Source organism: Lemur catta, chromosome 6 (genome assembly GCF_020740605.2).
Source record: "Lemur catta isolate mLemCat1 chromosome 6, mLemCat1.pri, whole genome shotgun sequence".
Classification (NCBI taxonomy): Eukaryota; Metazoa; Chordata; class Mammalia; order Primates; family Lemuridae; genus Lemur; species Lemur catta.
In genome coordinates this window covers 52,098,202-52,123,138 of record NC_059133.1, presented here as the reverse complement: position 1 = coordinate 52,123,138, position 24,937 = coordinate 52,098,202, and the positions used below count along the sequence as shown (strand labels likewise).

Below are 24,937 nucleotides of genomic sequence, written 5' to 3'. Positions count from 1 at the left end.
TTTATATAACAACAGCCATTTTATTATAGCTCACAATTTTATGGGGCAGAAATTGGGGTAGGGCTCAGCTGGTCATTCTTCTGTCTCATGTGACCTTGACCCCACAAGGGTCATTTGGTGGTGTTCAGTGGGCAGGTGGGCTGGTCTGTAAAGGCTTCCCTCACGTTTGGCACCTGGGTGGGGATGACTGGAATTCTGGGATCAACTGGAGCTGTCAGCCAGAATGTCTACATGACTTTTCCAGCATAGCAGTGTCAGCATAGTAGGACTTCCTTCATGGCAGCTCAGGGCTACCAATGTTCCAAAAATCCTGGGCTGAAGCTGCAAAGCTTCCAGTGACCTAGCTTCAAAAGGCCAAGAACCGCCATAGAGGTTTTTTTGTTTGTTTGTTTGTTTTGTTTGTTTTTGTTTTTTGAGAGAGAGTCTCACTCTGTTCCCAGGGCTATGATCATGCCACTGCAGCCTCAAACTCATGGGCTCAAGCAACCTCCTGTCTCAGCCTCCCCAGTAGCTGGCACTACAGGTGCTCACCACACGCCCAGCTAATTTTTCTATTTTTTGTAGAGATGGGGGGGGGGGGTCTTGCTGTATTGCTCAGGCTGGTCTCAAACTCTTGGTCTCAAGATTCTCCTGCCTCTGCCTCTCAATGTGCTAGGATTACAGGCATAAGCCACTGCACCTAGTCAGAATTTTTTGAGTTTTTTTGTTTGCTTGTCTTGAGACAGAGTCTCGCTCTGTTGCCTGGGCTAGAGTGCCATGGTGTCAGCCTAGCTCACAGCAACCTACAACTCCTGGGCTCAAGCAATACTCCTGCCTCTGCCTCCTGAGTAGCTAGGACTACAGGCACACACCATCATACCCAGCTATTTTTTTCTATTTTTAGTTGTTTGGCTAATTTCTTTCTATTTTTAGTAGAGACGGGTCTGGCTCTTGCTCAAACTCCTGAGCTCAAGCAATCCTCCTGCCTCGGCTTCCCAGAGTGCTAGGATTACAGGCATGAGCCACCACACCCAGCCAGTTTTTTGAGAATTAAATGAATTAATGTATACAAAGTGCTTAGAACAGTGCCTAGCTCATGAGTACTACTAGGTATTATTATTATAGGAATATAAAGATGAAAAAGAAAGGTCTCTCTCTCAATTACAGATAGGTGCTTCCTTGTATGATATATACTTATTGGCAAACTCAGCCTTCTTACTTCCCCTCAATTTGACCTTTTCCTTACAGACGTCCCTCTCCCTGTTTGATGAGATTGTCTAGCTGCATATGAGCTACAGGCTGGTGTTAAATCAATATTTATTTAGTCACATTCTTTTTTGTTGATGGGATGGATATCTACGCTAACTTCCAGTTTGTCACTAAAAGTAAGCTCATCGTAACTCCCTACTCTAAAGCTCTGATCCTTAAGAACTTGAATCTGGGAGTCGGCTATTGCGAATAGCCGTTGTCACGACATCGCCACTTCATCCTCAAAAATGACAGGATGACGCCGCAGTTTCAGTCACCGCCCGCCAGCTGCGTATAGAGGATAAAAGCGCACAGGGCCTTTAAACCTAAACGTCTCCTCTGGCCCGCCCACTAAAGGACGTGCCGCTCTAGCGCCGCACCTACAACCTCCCCATCTCTATGGTAGTCTTTTCCTGTTTCCTGGTGTTGCAAGATGGGAAAATAGTCTACTTTCCGGGAGCGGTGCGAGGGCAGTGGCCTAACACAGAACTCCATTTCCCGGCGTGCCCCGCGTCTGTCGCTCGGCTCTGAGGCGGGAGGCCGGTTCCGGTTGCATCAGCGTGGGATTCACAGCGAAATGAGACTGTTCGTGAGCGAGGGGGCCCCGGGGAACCTACCCGTGCTGGCCGCGGCCGGGAGGGCTCGGGGCAGAGCAGAGCTGCTCATCAGCACTGTAGGCCCCGAAGGTACTCGGGCTGGTGGTGCTGGTTGGCGGTGGATGAGGGGGGTGGGACCGAAACACCCCAGACACTCTCTGCAGTTGTCTTCGTTAAACCCTCGGCCTTCACGCACCCCCATCGACCCCTTCCCGATTATTCTTGATCACTCCATCCCTTTTTTCCTCTGGACATATCGTTCACTTCCTTTAATTACCCTCCATATAATTCCCTTGCCTCATCTCTAGCCTCCCTTAAGTCTTACAGGACCCGCCTCTCCCCAGTAAGCCGCTTTTCCCTTCCCAGACTTCCCTCTGCACCTTTTAGGCAACCCCTTCCACTCTCTAGTCACTCACGTGACAACCCCTAGGCACGCTTTGGTTGTTCTTAGGAAATCCCTTTCTTCCGTGCTAAGACAGATAGACAGACAGACAGACGCTGCTTTTTGTTTACCTCTTCTCATTCCCGACTAGTTGTTTGGGTGACTTTTAAGAGGTTCTCTTGTCAGTCCTTCCAGGTCTCTTAATTTTGTTCTCCCACTGAGACCTCATGATACCCTAGTTTTTCAGTTCCAGTTCTTGGCTGCAGCACTATACCAGTACCACCACCTCCTCTCTGCAGTCCCCATCTGTTGTGTCCAGCTGGCAGTCTCAGCTGAACACCTGCTGGTCTTTCCAGTTCATTCTGGACCCACCCCCTTTCAGTGGTTCTATCCTGAAACTTCTGGCTTGAGACTGCCCATCTTTCTTCCCTTTTTCCCTGAACAATAAGAGGTTTTCCTAAGTTAACAAAGCATTTCTTTTCTTTTCCCTACTTTTCACCCATTTTCCTCTCCTGCATCAGAGTGCATGGTCCCATTCCTGACCCGGCCTAAGGTTCCTGTCTTGCAACTGGATAGTGGCAACTACCTCTTCTCAACTAGTTCCATCTGCCGGTTAGTATTGGTCCTTGGTGCGGGGAGGTGGCTGAATCAAATCAGGCCTTGCTGTCCTTTGTTTGGCCTTACTTACAACCACTGTTTTCACTGTGGGGTGAGAAATGGGCTAAAAAAATGGGCGCCTCTAATTCCACTTTCTGTTGCTGTCTCCCTGGGCAGGTACTTCTTTCTATTATCTGGTTGGGAGCAAGATGACATCACCAACCAGTGGCTGGAATGGGAAGCGACAGAGCTACAGGTGGGACTAAGGCATGGGGGATGGCAGGCAGGCCCTTGCTCTGCATGGCCATCCTGACCAGTGTCCCCTGCGTTTTAGCCAGCTTTATCTGCTGCACTGTACTATTTAGCGGTCCAAGGCAAGAAGGGGGAAGATGTTCTTGGCCCAGTCCGGAGAGCTCTGACTCACATTGACCACAGCTTGAGTCGTCAGAACTGGCCTTTCCTGGCTGGGGTGAGTTGAGCCTTGAGATGAGGTTTGGGGAATGCTTATAGTATAAGGATTAATAGAGAAGACTGTATCCAGAGTGTTCAAACCGTAACGCCGCTACTTACTAGTAGTGTACCTTTGGCAAATCACTTAAACTCTAATCTTCAGCTTTTTTATCTGTGAAATGGGGGTAATATCACTACCTACGTCACTGAGTTATTGTGAAGATTAAGTGAGATAATGTAAAGTGCTTAACACAGTGTTGACACTTAGTAAGTGCTCAATAAACATGAGATGTTATTATTACCATTGGGAAGAAACTGAGTGTCTTATCTGTGCTTTTTTTTCTTTTCTTTCCCCAACAAAGGAGACAGAATCTCTAGCTGACATTGTTTTGTGGGGAGCACTATACCCATTACTCCAAGATCCAGCCTACCTCCCTGGTGAGAACTGCATATCACTCCAACCCCAGGAACTTGGTGTAAGGGTTAAAGAATGGGCAGTAGAATATTGAGGACCCACTTCAAGGTGCACCTTGATAGGGCAACCATAGCAGAAGATGGCTGAGGGAACTGAGAAAGCAACCAGAGAAACCCTACAAGGGAGGGGAGGAGGTCCACTCCTGCTTGCCCAATCTAGGTCTTTAGGCTTGCTGATTTTCTCTTTTCTCCCATGCCCACAGAGGAGCTGGGTGCTCTGCGTAGCTGGTTCCAGACATTGAGTACCCAGGACCCATGTCAGCGAGCTGCAGAGACTGTGCTGAAACAGCAGGGTGTCCTGGCTCTCCGGCCCTACCTCCAAAAGCAGCCCCAGCCCAGCCCCCCTGATGGGAGAGCTGTCACCAATGAGCCTGAGGTTTGGAACAGGGCAGAGCCTCAGGACCTGAAGTGGGAGGTGGATAGGAGACAGACTTTGAGCATGGTGACTAATGTTTTCAGTTGTTGGAGAGCAAGGAGAGTTTTTCTTTACTCTGTGGGCCCTCTTTCCTGGTAAGAGATTCTATCCAATCTTCACAGGAGGAGGAGCTGGCCACCCTGTCTGAGGAGGAGATCGCCATGGCTGTAACTGCTTGGGAGAAGGGTGTGGAAAGCTTGCCCCCTCTTCGGCCCCCGCAGAATCCAGTGTGAGTAGGGACAGATGAGTGGGGCTTGGTTTTTAAAGTGAAAGTAGAGGCAAAACCTGCCTTCCAGGTCCCCTTTCCTGACATCTCTTTAGTTTTTCATCCTTTCCTTTTTATTCTTTTTTTTTTTTTTTTTTTGAGACAGAGTCTCGCTTTGTTGCCCGGGCTAGAGTGAGTGCCGTGGCTTCAGCCTAGCTCACAGCAACCTCAAACTCCTGGGCTTCAGCGATCCTCCTGCCTCAGCCTCCCGGGTAGCTGGGACTACAGGCATGTGCCACCATGCCCGGCTAATTTTTGCTATATATATTTTAGTTGGCCAGATAATTTCTTTCCAGTTTTTTTAGTAGAGATGGGGTCTCGCTCTTGCTCAGGCTGGTCTCGAACTCCTGACCTTGAGCGATCCACCCACCTCGGCCTCCCAGAGTGCTAGGATTACAGGCGTGAGCCACCGCGCCCGGCCTCCTTTTTATTCTTACACCTCTTCTTCTTCTTCTTCTTCTTCTTCTTGCGCGCCCGGCCTCCTTTTTATTCTTACACCTCTTCTTCTTCTTCTTCTTCCTTTTTTTTTTTTAGTTTTCTCTTATCATTTTGGACACTCCAGCTGTCCCATCTGCACCCATGTTTTCAGCTACTCTTCACCCACTGATAGTAGCTACATCTGTTTTTCCAGTCCAGATCTCTGTTCTGAGCTACAGACATATTTGCCATATTATCTCCTAGATTTCTTCACCTCCTCAGGCATCTCAGACTCAACATGTGCAAAACAAACCTTTTATCTTTCCTGCCAACTGCTGTTTTTCTTCTACTTATTCACCTGCCTTAGTTGAACAATCCCCACCTTCCACCTAAAAATCTACGCCGGAAATCTTGGTGTCTTCTAGACTTCTTCCTTTTTCCCCTGCTATATTATTTATTTCATTACCAAGTCATTGATTCTAACTCCTGAATAGTCCTTGAACCCATCCCTCCTCTCTGTCCGTACTGCTACTACCTTAGATCAGGCCTTACCGTATCTTACCTACTTTTTGCCTGTCAACCCCAACTCCCACTGCCACCAGAGTGACTGCTTAAAACTACACATATTATATCTCACCCTTTTCAGAATTCTGCAGAGGATTCCTTTGTGTAGTTCACAAGGCCTTTCACAATCTGGCTCCTGTCTACATGTTCAGCATCATATTTTGTCACTCTCCTGTTATACTAAGATAATATTCACACATACACAGATTTTTCCATCAAAATGAAAGTGTTTGTACTTCTGGACATGTTGTCATTCAACAAAGATTTTGAGTGTTCACTCCTTGCCAGGCTCTGTATGCCAGGAGCTGGATGTACAGAGGGGAACAAAAGCAGGCAGGACCTCTGCTGTCATGGGACTTTGAGTCTAGTAGGATAGACAGGTATTGAAAAAACTTTAGCTGGGCATGGTGGTGCGTGCCTATAGTTCCAGCTACTTGGGAGGCTGAGGCGGGGGCATTGCATGAGCCCAAGAGTTCAAGGCTGCAGTGAGCTATGATTGGGCCACTGCACTCTAGCCTGGGTGACAGAGCAAGACCCTGTCTCTTATAAACAAAAACCCAAAAAACTGTCACACAAATTTATAATATGCATAATTACAAATTTTGAGAAGTCTTATGAACAGGATAGTATGAGAGAAAACATCAGAGGCAACCAATTTAGAGGCCTCTCTAAAAAAGGGATGTTTAAGACTTGAAAGAGGAGTAGGAGTGAGTTAGGCAAGGTGTAAGGGTGGGGAAAGAGAGTTTCAGATAGAGGAAACCTAATTTGTAAAGATTTGAGGAGCAAGAGAGTTTGGCTCTTTTAAGGAATTGATAAAAGGTCAGTGGCTGGAGGCTGGTCAGTCAAGGGGCAAGTGGGTCAAGATGAGTTTTGAAAGGAAAGCAGAGCTGGCCTGATGCTATAATTTCTACCTCTGCACCTTTATGCATGCTGTTCCTTCTCCCTGGAATGCCTGTGTCTGACCTGCATCTTACTTGCCTGATGTACAACTCTTCTTCCAGAGAGTTCTGTCTTGTCTTCCTTTATAGAGCATGAGACAGTCTTAAGGGCTTCATCTTCTGGGAGCTCCTGTTGTCATGTTATGTTGTAATTATCTCATTATAAGTCTGTTTCGTCACTAATCTGTAAACTTATTAAAGACAGGGCTCTTTTCTTTTATGTAGCCCATGTGCTAGCATAGGGCCAAGCATTCAGTAGATGTTGATAAAATTTGAATGAATTAATGAAAATCTGTCCTTTGTTCATTTACTCATTTTGAGTATTTCTTGAATATCTATTGTGGATTCAGTCTAGTACTAAGTACTTTGGGGGCTCTTAGAGACTAGGAGATAGCTTTTCTTGGGTATTTATACAGGTTAACACATTTAAATACATAAGTGGAGGAGGAAGAGACAATTGGCATATAAAACCCTATAGCCAAATCAAACTATCGTTTTTTTTTTTGAGACAGAGTCTCGCTCTGTTGCCTGGGCTAGAGTGCCGTGGCATCAGCCTAGCTCACAGCAACCTCAAACTCCTGGGCTCAAGCAATCCTACTGCCTCAGCCTCCCGAGTAGCTGGAACTACAGGCATGCGCCACCATGCCCGGCTAATTTTTTCTACATATTTTTAGTTGTCTGGTTAATTTCTTTCTATTTTTTAGTAGAGATGGGGTTTTGCTCTTGCTCAGGCTGGTCTCAAACTCCTGACCTTGAGCGATCCACCCACCTTGGCCTCCCAGAGTGCTAGGATTACAGGCGTGAGCCACTGCTCCCGGCCCAAACTATCTTTTAATCTTAGCTTAGAGTGTATGCTTGCCTTTCTTCAAACTCATTTGGCACTCTATCTCTCCATTGCATTGATCTCAGACAGCAGTTATAATAGAATGGAACCCCCTTGAGGGCAGAACCCAGGGCATACTCACCTATGTATCTGGCACAGTAGTTAGTACACGTACTCATAATGAGAGACAAGTGACTGGGTAACAAAAGGAGCACTACACAATATGGTGCAAAGTGATTAGGGACTCAGGATACAAGAAAGACTGTGTGGGAAGCTGGTTGTCATTGAAGGAAGGTTTTCCTGAAGGAGCTGATTGCTAAGCTGGATTTCAGGGAAAATTATGCTTTTCAGTTATGGGGAGGAAGGCCAATGAATGCATGAGAAATTAGTGAGATCTGCTGTGAGGAAATAAGCTGTAAATGTTCTAGGAAGTAGATGGGCCGTTTCATTGGGGTATATAGCAGCAGCAGGGACAAGGGTGAGGCTTATGTGAAGGAATTGGAGAGCCAGTGATTCTAGGCTGAGAATGGTTGGAAGGATGACAGGAGCCTTAGTGAGGTATCAATGCTTAGGACAGGCCGCTTGATACAGGCTGAGTGCAGCTGAACTGTCAAGGGTGATGGAGTCTGAAAGAGGAATACTGAATTGAGTGACTTCAGACAGCAGATTGAGTGGCATGACTAGCAGTGATCCTGGGAAAGTGGGAAGCAGAAGGTGGCCGTGAAGGCAGAGCTGAGGCCTGCTGGTTTGCGTCAGGCCATGAGGAAAGGACAGGTGTGGGTTAGGGAGAAAAGAGTCAAGGGGTGCAAAAGGACCTGGTAAGACTTGTATATAGAATGACCAGCTATGTGGATTTCCTAGAGTGACTAAGGTAATAGTAACATAGCAGCTGGGAAGAAGGGGAGAGGTCAGCACCAGGAAAGTGTTTTGGGGAGTAATGAGAGTGATGATGATTGGACAGAGCCTAGGGAGAGTTTTGTCAATTCCTGGGAAGTCTGAGCCTGAGAGTGAGCTCATAGAAAAATAGAAAAGAAGCAGTCACGATTTAGGGATTTAGTCCTTTTTACCAAAGGGACAAAAATCAGTGTTGGAATGAGGTCCCTTAACCGTAGTACATGAGGCTTGCCCACTATGGGCAAGCAGGCCTTGTATCCACAGCTGGGGGGATCTTATGGTCCTGTGGGTTCATGTGAAGAAAGACTTCAGATATGCAGGAACCTCTGACAGTAGAACAAGTCTGTGTCCAGGCGTTTTGTGTACTTTGTTTTCTCTTGACTCTTATTTCTCCCCCATGGACTGTTCTCTTCCTCCTTTACAGGTTGCCTGTGGCTGGGGAAAGGAATGTGCTCATCACCAGTGCCCTCCCATATGTCAACAATGTCCCCCACCTTGGAAACATCATTGGTTGCGTGCTCAGTGCCGACGTCTTTGCCAGGTGGAGCCAGCTGCTGGGGGAGAGACCTCCTGAGGGAGGGGTGGGCCTCAAGAGAATAGGATGCCTCAAGGGTAGGGCTGGAGGGATCTTGGGGACCAGGAGTGGCTGAGACATTCCCGTCATGATCACCACAGTCCCTTGCAGGTACTCTCGCCTCCGCCAGTGGAACACCCTCTATCTGTGTGGGACAGATGAATATGGCACAGCGACAGAGACCAAGGCCATGGAGGAGGGTCTAACCCCCCAGGAAATCTGCGACAAATACCATGTCATCCATGCTGACATCTACCGCTGGTTTAACATCTCCTTTGATATTTTTGGTCGCACCACCACTCCACAGCAGACCAAGTAGGTTTCTTCTAATGAGGCAGAAATGGGGATTGAAGGCTGAGACTGGGGGAATGAGGATATACTGGAGACAGAAGGAGCCAGGGTGGCTGTCTAGACGCTCCTCCTAAACTTAGGATGTGAGTATTGCCCTGGGCAGTCATCCAGGCATTATTGAGGGAAGTCTGTGTGCAGGCACCTGACCAGGGGCTGAGGGAGCAGCCGAGGGAGGGAAGAAACAGGACTTTGGTTCCTGGCAAGTAGCTGCTTTCCCTCTAGCGCCTCCCTTCCTCTCTGGCTGCCGCAGAGTCTTAAGACATTTCCTCCCACTCCTGTGTGCATTTATAACAAAGATACTTGTTCTTCCTCTACCTGATATGAAGCCTTATAAAAACTGCACATAGTAGATAGACTGCTAGGTGATAGTGCTTTGCAGTTTAGCACTTGGACTTCTTTAATTTAGGACATATTAAAGAACAGACACACTCCTATCCTTTTGGAGATTTTTGTTAGCAAAGAATACAGAACAGATAAGTTTTTATTCAACAAAAGTAAATTCTAAAAATACTGAGGGCAGAGATTATGTGGGCACTTGGGGAATATGTGTGAGGAGTCTGGGCTCATCCAGGGAAAGTTTCAAAAGATGAATAGGTAGCCTTTGCTTAAGGAGCCATCTGCCTCATTTCTCATTTGTTTTTGGAGTGAGTGAGTTTGGGTCACTGGTTGGAGTGGCAGGAGGGAGGGGTGCACCACTTCCTTTGACTGTTTCTCCCCTATTCCTTGCTCACCTCATCAGAATAACCCAGGACATTTTCCAGCGGTTGCTGACACGAGGTTTTGTGCTGCAAGATACTGTGGAGCAACTGCGGTGTGAGCAGTGTGCCCGCTTCCTGGCTGACCGCTTTGTGGAGGGTGTGTGTCCTTTCTGTGGCTATGAGGAGGCTCGGGGTGACCAATGTGACAAGTGTGGCAAGCTCATCAATGCCATTGAGCTCAAGGTGAGAGGAGGTTCTCATGGGAGCCTGGAAGGAGTCGTTCCTTATTCTTAAGGGATTCCAGTCTCATCCCATTCAGGATTTTTATTTTAGCATCCAAGACCTTTACTAATGGCCCTTTCTGCCCCATCTCAGCAATGCATCATTTAGTTTACTTGAAAAATACTTATTGAGCATTTATTATGTGCTTAGCACTATGCTAAGAAGTAGACAAGTTGAGTTTATACTTCTGACCTTTGCTTTTGCTTCACCTGATCTACATTTGTTTAGATCCTTCTCTCCAATAAGTTCCTCTCGCCTTCCATTCCATGTTTACTTATTGGTTAATTTATTTATTCATACATGTATTTGACATATTTTTTTAGTCCTTAGAACAGGCCAGTTAGAGTTCTAGGTGCTGGGGATGTAACAGTGAACAAGATAGACTTTTGTCTAGTGTGGAGAGGAGACCAACACTAAACAGGGAAATAACATAAATACAGAATAAACAGTCAGGAAAATGTGAGAGAGATTGACTTCTGGGGGAAGTTCTAAGTAAGGTAGTTAGGGAAGGCCTCTCAGAGGAGGTGACATTTGAACTGAGAGTTTTTTGTTTTTTTTTTTTTTTTTGAGACAGAGTCTCGCTCTGTTGCCCAGGCTAGAGTGAGTGCCGTGGCGTCAGCCTAGCTCACAGGAACCTCAAACTCCTGGGCTTAAGCGATCCTACTGCCTCAGCCTCCCGAGTAGCTGGGACTACAGGCATGCGCCACCATGCCTGGCTAATTTTTTCTATATAGTTTTAGTTGGCCAGATAATTTCTTTCTATTTTTAGTAGAGACGAGGGTCTCACTCTTGCTCAGGCTGGTCTTGAACTCCTACCCTTGAGCGATCCACCGGCCTCAGCCTCCCAGAGTGCTAGGATTACAGGCCTGAGCCACCACGCCCAGCCTGAACTGAGAGTTTAACTGAAGAATGAGAAGGAGCGTGAGAAGTGGGGTTTAGAATGTTGTAGGTAGAAGGATAAGGAAATGCAAAGGCCAGGAGGCAGCAAAAAGCTGAAAAGGCAGAATTGAAAGGCCAATGTAGCTGTAACATAGTGAATGAGAAGGGTAGATTGAGATGAGGTCAGAGAGATAGGCAGGGGCCAGATCACCGGGGTTTATTAAGCCATTATGGGAATTTGGATTTTATTCTAGTTAATGGCAAGCTGCTCTGTGGAAAATGGATGGGAGATAAGCAATAGAGAAAATACGGAGAAGGATTTGGAGAGGCTAGAATCCAGAAATGGGGCCGGGCGTGGTGGCTCATGGCTGTAATCCTAGCACTCTGGGAGGCCAAGGCGGGCGGATCGTTTGAGCTCAGGAGTTCAAAACCAGCCTGAGCAAGAGCGAGACGCCGTCTCTACTAAGAAATAGAAAGAAATTAGCTGGACAACTAAAAATATACAGAAAAAATTAGCCAGGCATGGGGGCACATGCCTGTAGTCCCAGCTACTCAGGAGGCTGAAGCAGAAGGATTGCTCAAGCCCAGGAGTTTGAGGTTGCTGTGAGCTAGGCTGACACCACGGCACTCTAGCCAGGGTGACAGAGCGGGACTGTGCCTCAAAAAAAAAAAAAAAAAAAGAATCCAGAAATGGGATGATACTGGTTTGGACCTGATTAGTAGCACTAGAAATGGGAAAACAAAAATGGAAGGACTTGAGATATATTTTGGAGGTATACTCTGTAGACCTGGATAAACTAGAATTTGGGGTGGTCAAGAAAAAGATGACTTGTAAGTTTTAGGCTTGAGCAGCTTGGGTAGATGGTAGTACCTTCTATGAACACGAGCAAGATTAAGAGAGGAACAGGCTTTCAGGTAGGATGGAGTGATCCTTTTTGGGTTTGTTAAGTTTAAGATGTCTATTAGGGCCGGGCGCGGTGGCTCACACCTGTAATCCTAGCCCTCTGGGAGGCCGAGGCCGGTGGATCGCTCGAGGTCAGGAGTTCGAGACTAGCCTGAGCAAGACCGCGTTTCTACTAAAAATAGAAATAAATTATCTGGGCAACTAAAAATATATATAGAAAAAATTAGGCGGGCATGGTGGCGCATGCCTGTAGTCCCAGCTACTCGGGAGGCTGAGGCAGTAGGATCGCTTAAGCCCAGGAGTTTGAGGTTGCTGTGAGCTAGGCTGACGCCACGGCACTCACTCTAGCCTGGGCAACAAAGTGAGACTTTGTCTCAAAGAAAAAAAAAAAAAAGATGTCTATTAGACATCTAAGTAGAGTTGTTAGGTAGGCAGTTGGATGTAGGCATGTGGAGTTCAGAAGAGAGGTCCTCAGAATTACAATTTCTGACCTTTGGAAACTCAAGATTAACACTTGGAAGCCTTCATTGATTAGCTCCACCTAACTGTTTACTCCTTTAGCCATTACCCTTTGGTGTTTATGTAGTCAATTTGTACCACATAAGTCTTTCTGGACATCTTGCTCTGTAAGTGTCTGTACTTCTTTCGTATGCAAGCCATCTCTCCCTAACTTTGTTATAACCTCCTCAAGGAGAGGGGTATGTCTTTGCTTTCATCCTTCCTTCTTCCCCTTACACAGCAAAGGACAGTGCAGTTCTCTGTACTTAGCCTGTGCTCAGAGAATGCTTTTTTTACTCTGGAATGATAGTATCGAGAAAACGTTACACTATGCAGACTTCAGTCTCCAAGTTCAGAGCAGACCAGGAGTAATTGATGAGTTGGCCAGGTGCGAACATGAAGCTAAGCTAGATGGCAGACTGAGGAGCTTATCCCTCTATGCCCTTCCCATTGCCTGGACTGCTCCTCCTGGCCTGCAGGCCTGATCCTGATCATCCTGCCCTGGGTCACCTCTTCTCGAATTTTCCTTCACAGAAACCTCAGTGTAAAGTCTGCCGATCGTGCCCTGTGGTGAAGTCCTCCCAGCACCTGTTCCTGGACTTGCCTAAGGTAAGTGGGCCTTTCCCTCAACCTAGTTTTCAGGAGTCTTCTGCCCCCTCTATTTCAGCCACAAATACTGATAGCATATCACTCTTAAATGTTTTCAATTTCCATTAAATATTATATGTGCTATTAGAAAGAGATGAAACACATTAAAGGGCACAAAGTGAACGCTGCAGGCCTACTTGCTGGAAGTATTTGTTACTGCTTATTTTCCTTTGTGTCTATTCAGAAATGACATGTGCCTATAAAAGTATTTTTGTCTATTTTTTCCATAATGCAAATTGGATCATGGCATTCACACTCTTCTGCAACCTGCTTTCTTTTGCTTTGTAATGGATCTTGACCAATTTTACACATTAGTAGATTTGCCTCCTTTTTATTTCTTTTTAGATTTTTTATTTGGAAATAATTTCAAGGTCACAAAAAAGTTGCAGGAATGAACTTGCCAGAACAAAGAACCCTGTGTTCGTTACCCAGAAGAACCTCATGTACCCATTACCTAGATTCAGTTAAGATTTTGCCTCATATGCTTTAGCATATTCTCTCTCTTCCTCCCTTTTTCTTTCTCTTCTACCCTCCCCCGAAAGCATATGTACATATATATCTTCTTTATTCCTAAATACTTCAGTGTGCGTATTTCCTAAGAAACAAGACACTTGTATAACCACAGTATAGTTAACAACTTTAGGAAATTTAACATTGATATATTTATCTGATCTACCATCAATTATCCCAATATTCTTTTTTTTCCTTTTTACTTCCTTTTTTTTTTTTTTTTTTTGAGACAGGGTCTTGTTCTGTTGCCACAATCATAGCTCACTACAGCTTTGAAATCCTGGGCTCAAGCTATCCTCCTGCCTCAGCCTCCTGAGTAGGTGGGACTACAGGCATGTGCCACCACACCGTATAGACGAGGTCTCGCCATGTTGTTCAGGCTGGTAATTTAGTTATATATTATCATTGTAGACTCATGGGTTCCTATTTTTTTCAATTGTTTATAATTCATTTCTGTCCTAAATTATATTCATATTCAAAGTCCCCTATTTGGTCATTGGGAGCCTATTCTTTGCTTTTGAGATCTCCTACCATTTTTTAGCCCTTACTAAATTTCTGGCATTAGAAGATACTCTAGGTTCATCTTGTTTGAGCCTTGAAATCAACCATGTCTCCACAAAGCACTGGTTGATTTTAGTAGGGAACAAGATTAGAGACCAAAATCTAGGTGGTAGATGTGCTCATTGCTATTGAGTTGTCTTTGCTTCTAGGCCCTTTGAGCAAAGAGTTAGGCATTTATTTTTGATTCATACTGACACCCGCAATTCCAATCCATCCCCACAGGGTTCTTCTGCACTTTCTCTTATTTCATATTTGTATCTTCCTTTTTCTACAGTAGGTATCCTGGTTCTTAACAAGCATCAGCCCATTTATTCATTTGCTCAATCCTATAATACACCTAAAATAATTTCAGGATTGCTTCACCCATACCTCTACAAAAAAACAAACCTACTAAAAAGAGTTTAGCATTTGTTGGCAAATCTGACCCCTTCCCTGGACTTGAGGGTTTAATCAAATAATGTGTTCAAAACTTACTTGGATTATTGTTCCCCCTTCAGTGTAGTTGTTCTAGTACTAAAATAAGTTAATAGGTAGCAAACTGTATATATCATCTTTTGCATTTTGCCTTTTTTACTTAAGTTATAGAAACCACTCCATATTAGCTCATAGAGATCATCCTCATTCCTTTGTTTTTAACGGCTACTTAGTACTCCACTCAGCATAGTACTCTAGTTTATTCAACCAATTTCCTGTGTTTGACATTTAGGTGGTTTCCAGTAACATATGATGTTGCAGTGCATATGTATTTTTGTATTGTTTGAAATTTATCTTCAGGATAAATTCCTTAAAAGTGATCACTTGCTGTGTGAAGGGTAAATACATATGTAGTTTATTGCCATATTCTCCTAAGTTTTGCATTCCCACCAGCAGTGTGAGTGCCTGTTTCCCCATAGCCACACGAATAGAGTGTATTGCCATGCTTCAAAAGCTTACCCCATTCTTTTATTAACAGCAGTATGGTATTGATGTGGATGAATCTCATAAAGCATCCTTTTAAAAAAAAAGATTTATCTTTGTTTTTCTGCTTATAAACGTGATATAAGCTTGTTTTTAAAATTGCAGATAGAGGCCAGGCACAGTGGCTCGTGCCTATAATCCTAGCACTTTGAGAGGCCAAGGCAGGAGGATTGCTTGAGGCTAGGAGTTTGAGACCAATCTGAGCAACAAAGAAAGACCTCATCTCTATAAAAAAACAGAAAAATTAGCTGGGTGTAGCGGTACATGCCTGTAGTCCCAGCTACTCAGGAGGTGGAAGCAGGAGGATCACTTGAGCCCAGGATTTTGAAGTTGCAGTGAGCTGTGATTGTGCTACTGCACTCTAGCCTGAGCAACACAGTGAGACCCTATCTCGAAAAAAAAAAAAAGAAAGAAAAAGAAAAATGCAATAGAACTAAATGGTATAAAAGGTAGAAGTCCCTCATAATCCCATTTGAGGATTAATGTATTCTCAGCACTAATACATATCTTCTTCAGAATTTTTTCTGGCCTTCTACTAATGTGTATTTTTAATTTTTATAATGGAATTATATCATATACAATTTGGTGTATTTAATATATTTTGAAGATCTTTTCATGTCAATACTTAGCAGGTCTACAATTCTTTTTAATGGCCTTGTAAATATTTAATTATATTGATACACTGCATTTCTTTAAACTCATCTGAACAGTGGGAGTTAGTTTCAATTTTTTGCTATCATAAACAGTGCATTTCTTTCTTTCTTTCTTTTTTTTAAGAGATAAGGTCTTGCTCTGACAACCAGGCTGGAGTGTAGTGGTGTGATCATAGCTCACTGTAACCTCAAATGCTTGGACTCAAGCGATCCTCCCACCTCAGCCTCCTAAGTAGCTAGGACTACAGCCACATGCCACCATGCCTGGCTAATTTTTTAAAAAAATTTTTTGTAGAGATGGGCTTTTACTGTGTTGCCCAGGCTGGTCTCAAACTCCTGGGCTCAAGTAATCCTTCCACCTCAGCCTCCCAAATTGCTGGGATTACAGGCATGAGCCACTGTACCCAGCCAGTGCATTTCTTTATGTACACACATTTATGCTTTTTTGTGACTGTTTTTTTGTTTGTTTGTTTGAGGCAGAGTCTCGCTCTGTAGCCTGGGCTAGAGTGCCGTGGTGTCAGCCTAGCTCACAGCAACCTCAAACTCCTGGGCTCGAGCAATCCTTCTGCCTCAGCCTCCCGAGTAGCTGAGACTACAGGCATGCACCACCATGCTTGGCTAATTTTTTCTGTATATTTTTAGTTGTCCAGCTAATTTCTTTCTATTTTTCAATAGAGACAGGGTCTTGCTCAGGCTGGTCTCGAACTCTTGACCTCGAGCGATCCACCAGTCTCAGCCTCCCAGAGTGCTAGGATTACAGGTGTGAGCCACCGCGCCCAGCCTTGTGACTGTTTTTGTTGAATAAATTCCTAGAAGTGGGATTGTTGTGTCAAAGTCAGGAGTCTTTTAATTTTAATCATATATTGCTAAACTGTGCTCCAACAAGGTTACACATGTTTATCCTTATGCTAACCATGTATGAGACTATCCTAAGTCAGCCCTGTCTTTTCTCTGTCATCTCAGCTAGAAAAGCGACTGGAGGAGTGGTTGGGGAAGACATTGCCTGGCAGTGACTGGACACCCAATGCTCGGTTTATCATTCGTTCTTGGCTTCGGGATGGCCTCAAACCACGCTGCATAACTCGAGACCTTAAATGGGGAACCCCTGTACCCTTAGAAGGTTTTGAGGACAAGGTAAAAACCTTTAACCTTTATTTATATCTCAAATTATTCAACCTTAGGGTTGAGACCCTGGGCTAGCAGAATAGACTGTTGGTTATGTCTCATTTCAGTCTGAGACTTTGGGTTGGTCCCTATCATGTTTCCCTCCTCCTGACTCTCCAGGTATTCTATGTCTGGTTTGATGCCACTATTGGTTACCTGTCCATCACAGCCAACTACACAGACCAGTGGGAGAGATGGTGGAAGAACCCAGAGCAAGTGAGCAGTTGGTTAGCTTGTTTGTGGGAAGGGTGTGCGTGAGGGGGTTGTGGTGTTAGGGTTGGGTGCCTGGTATTTCTTTAGTCTTTGAAGGAGGTTTCAGGAAATCTCTCTCCTGACTATAATCTCCTAGGTGGACCTGTATCAGTTCATGGCCAAAGACAATGTTCCCTTCCATGGCCTAGTGTTTCCTTGTTCAGCCCTAGGAAGTGAGGACAACTATACCTTGGTCAGCCACCTCATTGCTACAGGTAGGCACCCTGGAAGACTACAGATGGGTGTTTCTAGGGAATGAGGGTTGAGGCAGTACTTAGAGGAAGATTCTGGAGAGGTGCTAGGTCTTAAGTTAGGAGTTGAGATGAAATAGGAAATAATTAAAAATGAGAAAGGAAACAGGAACCTGAAGAAAGCAAAAGTCTAAAGCTAAAACTTTGTTGTAAGCAAAGAAAACAAAAGGTCAGAATGGATAGGAAGGAACTCCCAAGTTCTGTGCAGGCCAGCTACTCAAGGAGAAATGTTTCTGGACACCCATGGTTTGGGTTAAGGGAGAGGAAAGAAGAAGCAGTGGGTCAGAGAGGGGGAAGGATGTGATTTTTTTTTGAGCAGGTGGTTCTCATTCTCTGTTCAGAGTACCTGAACTACGAAGATGGGAAATTCTCTAAGAGCCGAGGTATAGGAGTGTTTGGGGACATGGCCCAGGACACAGGAATCCCTGCTGACATCTGGCGCTTCTATCTGCTATACATTCGGCCTGAGGGCCAGGACAGTGCCTTCTCCTGGACAGACATGCTGCTCAAGAATAATTCTGAGCTGCTTAATAACCTGGGCAACTTCATCAACAGGTGGGACTTGGTAAAGGGTCAGAGTCAACAGATGAGCTGGGATGGGGCTCATTCTCCCTCAGGACATGGGAATGTGGAGAGAACTAGTAAATGGGCAAGAGGCTGTGAGGGATGGGAAGGACAATATGGAAAGCTGATTTCTGTCCATTGGGATCTGCTCCTAGCACATAGTAGGCTTTGTATGCTTGAGGGAACAGTTAGCTGTTAGAGATGTGATTTTTTAAAATTGGTCACAAAGTGAATTTTTGCAAATTGTTTATTTGCAAATTTCTTATTAATGTTCTTTATGTAATTAAAAATGTAGTCTCTCCCAGCAAAACAGTTCACCTGCAGATAACTGAAAAGTTTGGCTGAAGAAAGAGGTTATTTTGGTGTAGGGGTAGGAAGCTTCTGCTGTATTATTCAGAATTTTTGTTACTTTAGGTTCACATTCTATTACTGGTCCTTATCTCAGCTCTTCTGCAATCTAAAGAAATATCCTGCATGGCTTAGGATTCCTCAGTTCCACCCTCTGAGTCCTGGACCTTTAGCTCAGTCCTGTTACCCACCCTTTCAGCTTTGGTCATTAACCACATTTAACAGTCCTTACTAGAGTAGTTGATTAACACATATTTCAACTTGGTCATTTTGAGTATGAACTTCTTAAAATAAAACATACAGTGCTTAACTTTATGTACAGAGTCAGATTCTTAGAGGAGAAACAGAATAAAGAATTAAGGCCAGGTGCATGGCCTATGCCTGTGATCCCAGCACTCTGGGAGCCAGAGGCGGGAGGATTATTTGAGTGCAGGAGTTTGAGACCAGCCTGAGCAACATAGTGAGACCCCATCTCTACAAAAACAATGTAAAAATTTGCTGGGCCTGGTGGTGCACATCTGTATTCATAGCTCCTCAGGAGGCTGAGGCAGGAGAAAATTGCTTGAGCCCAGGAGTTTGAGGTTGCAATGAGCTGATGATGCCACTATACTCTAGCCCAGGCAGTAGAGGAAGACTCTGTCTCAAAAAAAAAAAAAAGAATTAATTTGTAAAGCTTTGCCTTCTAGCTTGAGGGAGCCAGGAGACATAAGTTACGGGCAGGAATCCTAAGAGAATGTACAGTTGTGGAAATTAAGTCAATAAGGAGACTGATTTCCTGAAGTCAGGTATTATCTCAGGAAAAAAAACTTTTTCTTTCTTCACTTCTTTTCTATCCCCAATTAAGAGCTGGGATGTTTGTGTCTAAATTTTTTGGGGGCTACGTGCCCGAGATGGTGCTTACTCCTGATGATCAGCGCTTGCTGGCCCATGTCACCCTGGAGCTCCAGCACTATCACCAGCTGCTTGAGAAGGTTCGGTAAGTAACCTGCACATTTGTCTCATCTGCTGGCATTTGAGAGCTCTGTACTGATTGATCCCTGTAGGACCTAATACCTTGGCCTGCTTCATCCTTTCCCAGAATCCGTGATGCCTTACGCAGTATCCTCACCATATCTCGACATGGCAACCAATACATTCAGGTGAATGAGCCCTGGAAGCGGATTAAAGGCAGTGAGGCTGACAGGTAGGTAAAGCGCTAGGGTTGGCTATAGGAATAAGGTGGCTGGCTGGTCAGCTGTGTCCTTCTGGAGGTTTTGACTATTACCTCTTCTTCCCCAGGCAGCGGGCAGGCACAGTGACTGGCCTGGCAGTGAACATAGCAGCCTTGCTGTCCGTTATGCTCCAGCCTTACATGCCCACGGTTAGCGCCACCATCCAGGCCCAGCTGCAGCTCCCAGCTCCAGCCTGCAGTATCCTGCTCACAGACTTCCTGTGTACCTTACCAGCAGGACACCAGATTGGCACAGTAGGTCTCTTGAGAGTTGGTAGAGCCAGCCTCTCTGAAAATTTATACTTTTTCCATGTAGCCTTTAGGGTGGGGTTAGAGTAGACCTAACATCTCACCAGCTTTACTTTGGGCACTGGACTCTTAAATTTCTTATATGAAGTCCTTGGTCTTGGTTCACAAGTCCAGTATATCTGTATATCCTCATTGTTCTTCATGCCCAAAGCCAGTACCTGGCACATAAAACTACTGTATAGATGTTTGAAGAAACACCATGATCAACTGGTCTCCATAATGTTAGCAGACAGTGGGCAGGGAGAATACAGGGTAGCCATTTTCTCTTTGACGCAAGATGATAAAGTACATTCCTGAACTTCTGGATCAACCTAGCATCATTAGACAGTTTATATAATCTTTGCCCCTATTCATTCTTTGGGCTTTCATAGGGAATGCTAATGCTTTTTCTGAATTCATTCCTGAAATTAGTATTAGCTTAGTGTTATGCTCCACTTTCTTCTACAACACATTTAGGGTTCCTAAATGTCAGAGATTGGGGTTGGAGAGGTCCTCTGTATAGACTATACAATCAGTGAATGATTCTGGAATTCTTTTTTAACAGGTCAGTCCCTTGTTCCAAAAATTGGAAAATGACCAGATTGAAAGTTTGAGGCAGCGCTTTGGAGGGGGCCAGGTGAGCTGAAGACTGTGCTCTCATCTCACTCAGCAACAGCCACAGTGTCACCCCCTTAGTTACCTAAGTAGTCTTCACTTAGCACTCTTTCCTTTGGCTCTGATGCTTCCTCACTTATAGTTTTTCTTTCCTGTCTTAGCTAGAAGAGTTCTTGGAGTTAAAGGTAATCACTTACCCCCTGAGATGTTATATAAAACTGGAGGTCAGGGGATATTTATGGTCACTGGTGATAACTCTGTTGTTCTTCTTCAGGCAAAAGTGTCCCCTAAGCCACAAGTTGTAGAGACTGTTACAACAGCTGGGCCACAGCTGATACAAGCGTTGATGGATGAAGTGACAAAACAAGTATGAAGCCTAAGACCTGTGGGAGACTGGGAAAGCTGAATCCTAAATAGGTCCTTTTCTGGTCTCACTGTTATTCTCTCCACCCCACCTTCCCTTAGGGCAACATTGTCCGAGAACTGAAAGCACAAAAGGCAGACAAGAACCAGATTGCTGCAGAGGTGGCCAAACTCTTGGATCTAAAGAAACAGTTGGCTCTAGCTGAGGGGAAACCCCTGGAAACCTCTAAAGGCAAGAAGAAAAAGTGAAAGAGAACCTGGTTCATAGAAAATCACTTTAATGGCTATGGACAGTAATGAATAAATGTACACTCTATATACAAGCAGAGACTCTTTCCTTTTGTCTATCCCAAGCCTTACACCTGAGTATGTGGGGTTGAGGGTCACATCATTGGTGCTGGTGAGAGAGAAGGTCAGTAGCCACTTCTGGGAAAGGTAAGCAGTGTGGCCCGAGTCGGGGACTGACGGTCCCAGTTGTTCATGGTTGGTGCAGATTAACCATTCGGTCAATCAGAGCTCGGCGAGTTGCCTCTACTTCCCTGGTCAAGCGCTCGATTTCCCGCTTGAGCCGTTCATTCTCTTCAGCTAACTGTGCCACTTTCCTTTCATTCTCCTGTTCTTTCTCCTTCATGCGTTGCTTCCCAGCCTGGGCTGGAGAATGGCCACTCTGTTTCCGTTTCCTTGTTCTTCTTTGGTCTTCCTCTTCTTCCTCCTGAGCTGGGGAGCTCTGACTGGAATCTGGAGAGCGGGGGCTCTGGGAAGTGCTTGTGACCTCTGCTGGTCCAGGCTCCTCAGTCAGCCAAGCCAGAGAGGCAGGGTCAAGAGTGGTGAAGGTTTTTGATTCTTCCTTCAAGGAAAGAAGGAAAGGGGAGAATAGAAGGGAATGAGAAGGGAAAGGTAACGTCCCCCCCAACGTTACCTTTAGGCGTAGCATTCTTACCTCTTCATTTCCAGGAGGTGAGACATAGGTACCCCCATTTTCATCTGAGGACAGGACCTCTTGCAAGTCCTCATACCAGGCTTCTAACTCCCAGCTGGACAGTGTCCCAAAGGAGAAAGGCAATGACTCAGCTGCCATCTCTGCAGTTGGATCAGGTCTGGAAAAGTATATACTCAGAATAACGGGGAGTAGGTGGAATAAGCTCCACACAGCAGTCTCTATCACAGGTTGGCAAACTGGTCTACTGCCTGTTTTTGTAGATAAAGTGTTATTGGAATACAGCCGTATCTATTTGTTTACATATTATTTATGGCTGCTTTTGTGCTATAATGGCAGAAATAAATAGTCGTGACAGAGACTATGTGGCCCTGAACATCTAAAATATTTACTATCTTGCCCTTTGAAATTTACAACTCCTAGTCCATACTAATATTCCCTCCTTTTTGCCCAGGACTTGAAAAAGCGAAGTGCCTGGATATATACATTCTTATGAGCTCCTAGTAAAAGTCCTCAGCTCTACTTAGGAACACTATTGGTAGTTTCCAGGGGCAATTACCAGGCCATTTGTACTCCTTTGTCCTGTGTGGGGAGCTTGGGCAAATAGTTCTTTGGGTCAGTCTAACCTTGATGGGACTGAAGATTGGTAAAATAAACCAATTATCTATTGGTAATTTCTTTGAGGGCCAGCTTTCAATTAGGTATAGTAATTTGGTCACCTTGTTTGGGGCAGGCCAGGAGTATAGACATAGCCTAATAGGAAACTCTTGCTCAGATTCAAACCCTCCTCTCCCACCTTCTCTAGGTCTTTTCATAATCTCTTAGGACTTGGTTTTGGGAAAGGGTTAAGTTTACCTGCTTTCAGGTGTGGTGGTGTATGAAGATACACTTCCTTCTGGAACACTGTGGAGAATAAAGATAAATGTTAGCCATTTTTGGAAGAGGGACAGGCAAGTTTTTTTCCTTTCATCTCCAGCCTCCTATTTGTCTTTCCTTACTTCCGGTCTTGTGGATAGTTAATGGTCCCTGTAGCCATTTCCAAGGACAGAAGAGAGCCTGACTTCCTTTATTTTTAGTCGTTGACATTTGTAGTCCTGATTACATAATAGCAAAGTCCTGGCCAATTCAGCTTTCTGCAAATTCAGGGCAGGCCTCAAAACTGCCACGGTGTGAGAACTAAACTACAGGAAAGGGAACAAATCAAGTGGCATTTTCCTGCTTCTGTTCCCACACTGACATCCTTTAAATGTACATTTCCAGTCTGGACCTCTTCTGGAGCCTCCAACTCTGCTGTCTACTGCCTCCTTGCCATTTCTTTGCCAATGTCTAACAGGCATCTCAGACTATGTCCAAAGACAAACTCCTGATCTTCCCCTCCCCATCTCAGTAAATGACAACTCTAGTTGTTTAAGCCAAAAAACCTTGTTATTACCCTTGATTCCTCTCCTCTCACGCCCCACAATCCAATCCAAAGTACTAGTAAATTTTCCTAACTCCTTAAAAATGCCCAGGTTGACTTCCAAATGGAAAAAAAAAATACCCAGAATCTAAACACTTCTCACCAATTCCACTGTTTCCAATTTATATCAATTTACCATCCTCTCTCCCCTGGATTACTGTAGAAGACTCCTGATTGCAGAAGTTCTTCCCGATTCTTTTGCCACTCCTCCATGAGTCTGTTCACAGTAATAGCAGCGTGGGCCTTTTAAAACTTAGGTCATTCCTCTGCTCCAAACCCTCCAATGACTTCCTATTTCATGCATATTAAAGGCTAATGTCCTCAAAATGGCTTACAAGGCCCTACACAATATGCTCCTTCCCTGCCCCTGATTTTTCATCTACCACTCTCACTCTAGTCCAGTCCACTGGTCTGTTCCCTAAAGATACCAGGCATGCTCCCATCTTAGGGTCTCTGCTCTGGCTGTTCCTTCTGGAAAGCTCTTCTTTCCACATAACTGTATGGCCCACTGCCTTGCCTCTTTTGGGTTTTTCAGTTAAATGTCACCTCAGTGAGTTAATTCCTGACCACTTCATGTAAAACTGTAACCTCCACCCTTCTCTATACTTTTCCTTGCTTTAGTTTTCTCCCTGGCACTTATATTTTGTTTTACTGTATGCCTCCCACTGAGATGACTTTTTTCTCTCTTGTTCATGGATATACCCTGGGCCCCAAACTGCTTGGCACATAATTAAGTATTTGTTAAGAATGAACGGGTAAATTCCCCTCAATCTCTCTTACAGGGAAAGGAGGACTAAGACCAGAGGCAGAGCGGCAGCTGCCTATCCCTGGGGACTGGAGATGCAATATCACCCTGAGTATTTCTCTGCAGGGCTGTCCTCCCTGGGGAAGCCTCCCTTGTCTTCCAGTGTGTGGGACTTGACTTTCATCAGCAGTGGAGCCCCAGGCCAGAGGGCTACAGAGCCAAAAAGGGGGCTGACCTGATGCAATGGTTACACAGAGATCAGTGGGGAGACAGGACAGAGGAGAGAGGCAGGAACCAACCCCAAGGGAAAGACAATACACTGGGGACACCCCATATGGCTTCCCACACTTAATATCCAGGCTGCTCTCATGCGGGATGCCCAGAGACCTCTGGGGGAAAGGGACAATCCACCTCCCGCTCCCAGTCCATCAGTACCCCTCCTCCCAAAGCCTCAGTCTCCTCGAGGTTCTCCTGTTCTCTGCAGGGCCCAGGAGCCCCAGCTACCAAAGTGGCCATGCTGACCCCCGAGGCGCTGCAGCTGAGACTGGACTGGGGGTGGGGTAGGGGGAATGCCGCTGGTGGCGAAGCGGCTGAAAAGGCCGGAGCCACAGTCTCCCACTCTTCTCAGAGCGGGGGTGTGTCCTGCTGCCCCGCCTTCCACCAGACAGGCCTAAAGAGGTGGCCTGCAGTTGGTGACGGGACAGAATGAATTTCCCGAGGGCAGACGAGGTCCTTTCGCCTAGCAGGATAGAGCAGGGCTCCTGCTCCAGGCGGGGATAGAGTGGCGCTGTCGTCCGAAGGAAGAGGAGTCTGTAAGTATCACCCCTGAATAAAGGATTCTCCCACTCCCTCCCACGGACCGTCCCTAACTTCATGGCGGAGGGAGCAGGGCACATCTTTAAAGATCGGACGGTCCAACTTTGAGGGGACAACTGATGTTCGCAAAGACGGGAGGGTGAAGGGTAGATGGGGAGTCAGTACTCGCCTCTCTCCTCAGGTTCCGGTTCTGATTTTGGCTTTGTCGCTGCCACCCGGTCATCTTCAACATGATATGCTGTATGTCTTAGACTCAAGCCTCTGACCTCAGGATCGTAGAGCTGTAATCTTTTACCATGGCCTTGCCCTCCTCTTGGGGCGGTATCCAGAAGTCTACCAATCAGAAAGCGGCACGCCGGCATTGGCCC

The 24,937-nt window shown here is 45.4% G+C and overlaps 2 protein-coding genes across 3 annotated transcripts; one reads left to right on the top strand and one right to left on the bottom strand.

Moving 5' to 3' along the window:
- The first annotated feature begins 1,671 nt into the window (after nucleotides 1-1,671).
- Nucleotides 1,672-20,935, top strand: MARS1 (methionyl-tRNA synthetase 1). 2 transcript variants are annotated; one of them, XM_045553528.1, is made up of 22 exons: nucleotides 1,672-1,913; nucleotides 2,727-2,817; nucleotides 2,980-3,058; nucleotides 3,137-3,271; nucleotides 3,615-3,690; nucleotides 3,930-4,102; nucleotides 4,264-4,370; nucleotides 8,467-8,583; nucleotides 8,728-8,931; nucleotides 9,707-9,908; nucleotides 12,763-12,837; nucleotides 16,521-16,691; nucleotides 16,842-16,937; nucleotides 17,071-17,188; nucleotides 17,566-17,779; nucleotides 18,981-19,112; nucleotides 19,215-19,319; nucleotides 19,415-19,601; nucleotides 20,200-20,271; nucleotides 20,411-20,434; nucleotides 20,524-20,616; nucleotides 20,715-20,935. In XM_045553528.1, exons 1-22 carry the CDS (start codon nucleotides 1,805-1,807, stop codon nucleotides 20,859-20,861), a joined length of 2,727 nt encoding a protein of 908 aa, XP_045409484.1. In that variant the 5' UTR covers nucleotides 1,672-1,804; the 3' UTR covers nucleotides 20,862-20,935. The 2 variants fall into 2 exon arrangements, with proteins under 2 accessions (XP_045409484.1, XP_045409485.1); XM_045553529.1 differs by lacking the exon at nucleotides 20,411-20,434.
- On the bottom strand, nucleotides 20,874-24,899 carry DDIT3 (DNA damage inducible transcript 3). The gene is made up of 4 exons (XM_045553537.1): nucleotides 24,739-24,899; nucleotides 22,405-22,452; nucleotides 21,553-21,800; nucleotides 20,874-21,459 (listed from the first exon to the last, which is right to left on the bottom strand). The coding sequence occupies exons 3-4, from the start codon at nucleotides 21,688-21,690 to the stop codon at nucleotides 21,091-21,093; spliced, it is 507 nt and encodes a 168-aa protein (XP_045409493.1). The 5' UTR covers nucleotides 21,691-21,800; nucleotides 22,405-22,452; nucleotides 24,739-24,899; the 3' UTR covers nucleotides 20,874-21,090.
- Nucleotides 24,900-24,937: the final 38 nt, after the last annotated feature.

Bases quoted from the DNA above. Each gene is read 5' to 3' on its own strand.
- MARS1 (XM_045553528.1), top strand. From the start codon at position 1,805: ATGAGACTGTTCGTGAGCGAGGGGGCCCCGGGGAACCTACCCGTGCTG. The intron at 16,692-16,841 runs GTAAAAACCTTT...CTGACTCTCCAG, and splicing joins TAGAAGGTTTTGAGGACAAG to GTATTCTATGTCTGGTTTGA. The intron at 17,780-18,980 runs GTGGGACTTGGT...TCCCCAATTAAG, and splicing joins CTGGGCAACTTCATCAACAG to AGCTGGGATGTTTGTGTCTA.
- DDIT3 (XM_045553537.1), bottom strand. From the start codon at position 21,690: ATGGCAGCTGAGTCATTGCCTTTCTCCTTTGGGACACTGTCCAGCTGG. The intron at 21,460-21,552 runs GTAAGAATGCTA...CTTTCCTTGAAG, and splicing joins CACCTCCTGGAAATGAAGAG to GAAGAATCAAAAACCTTCAC.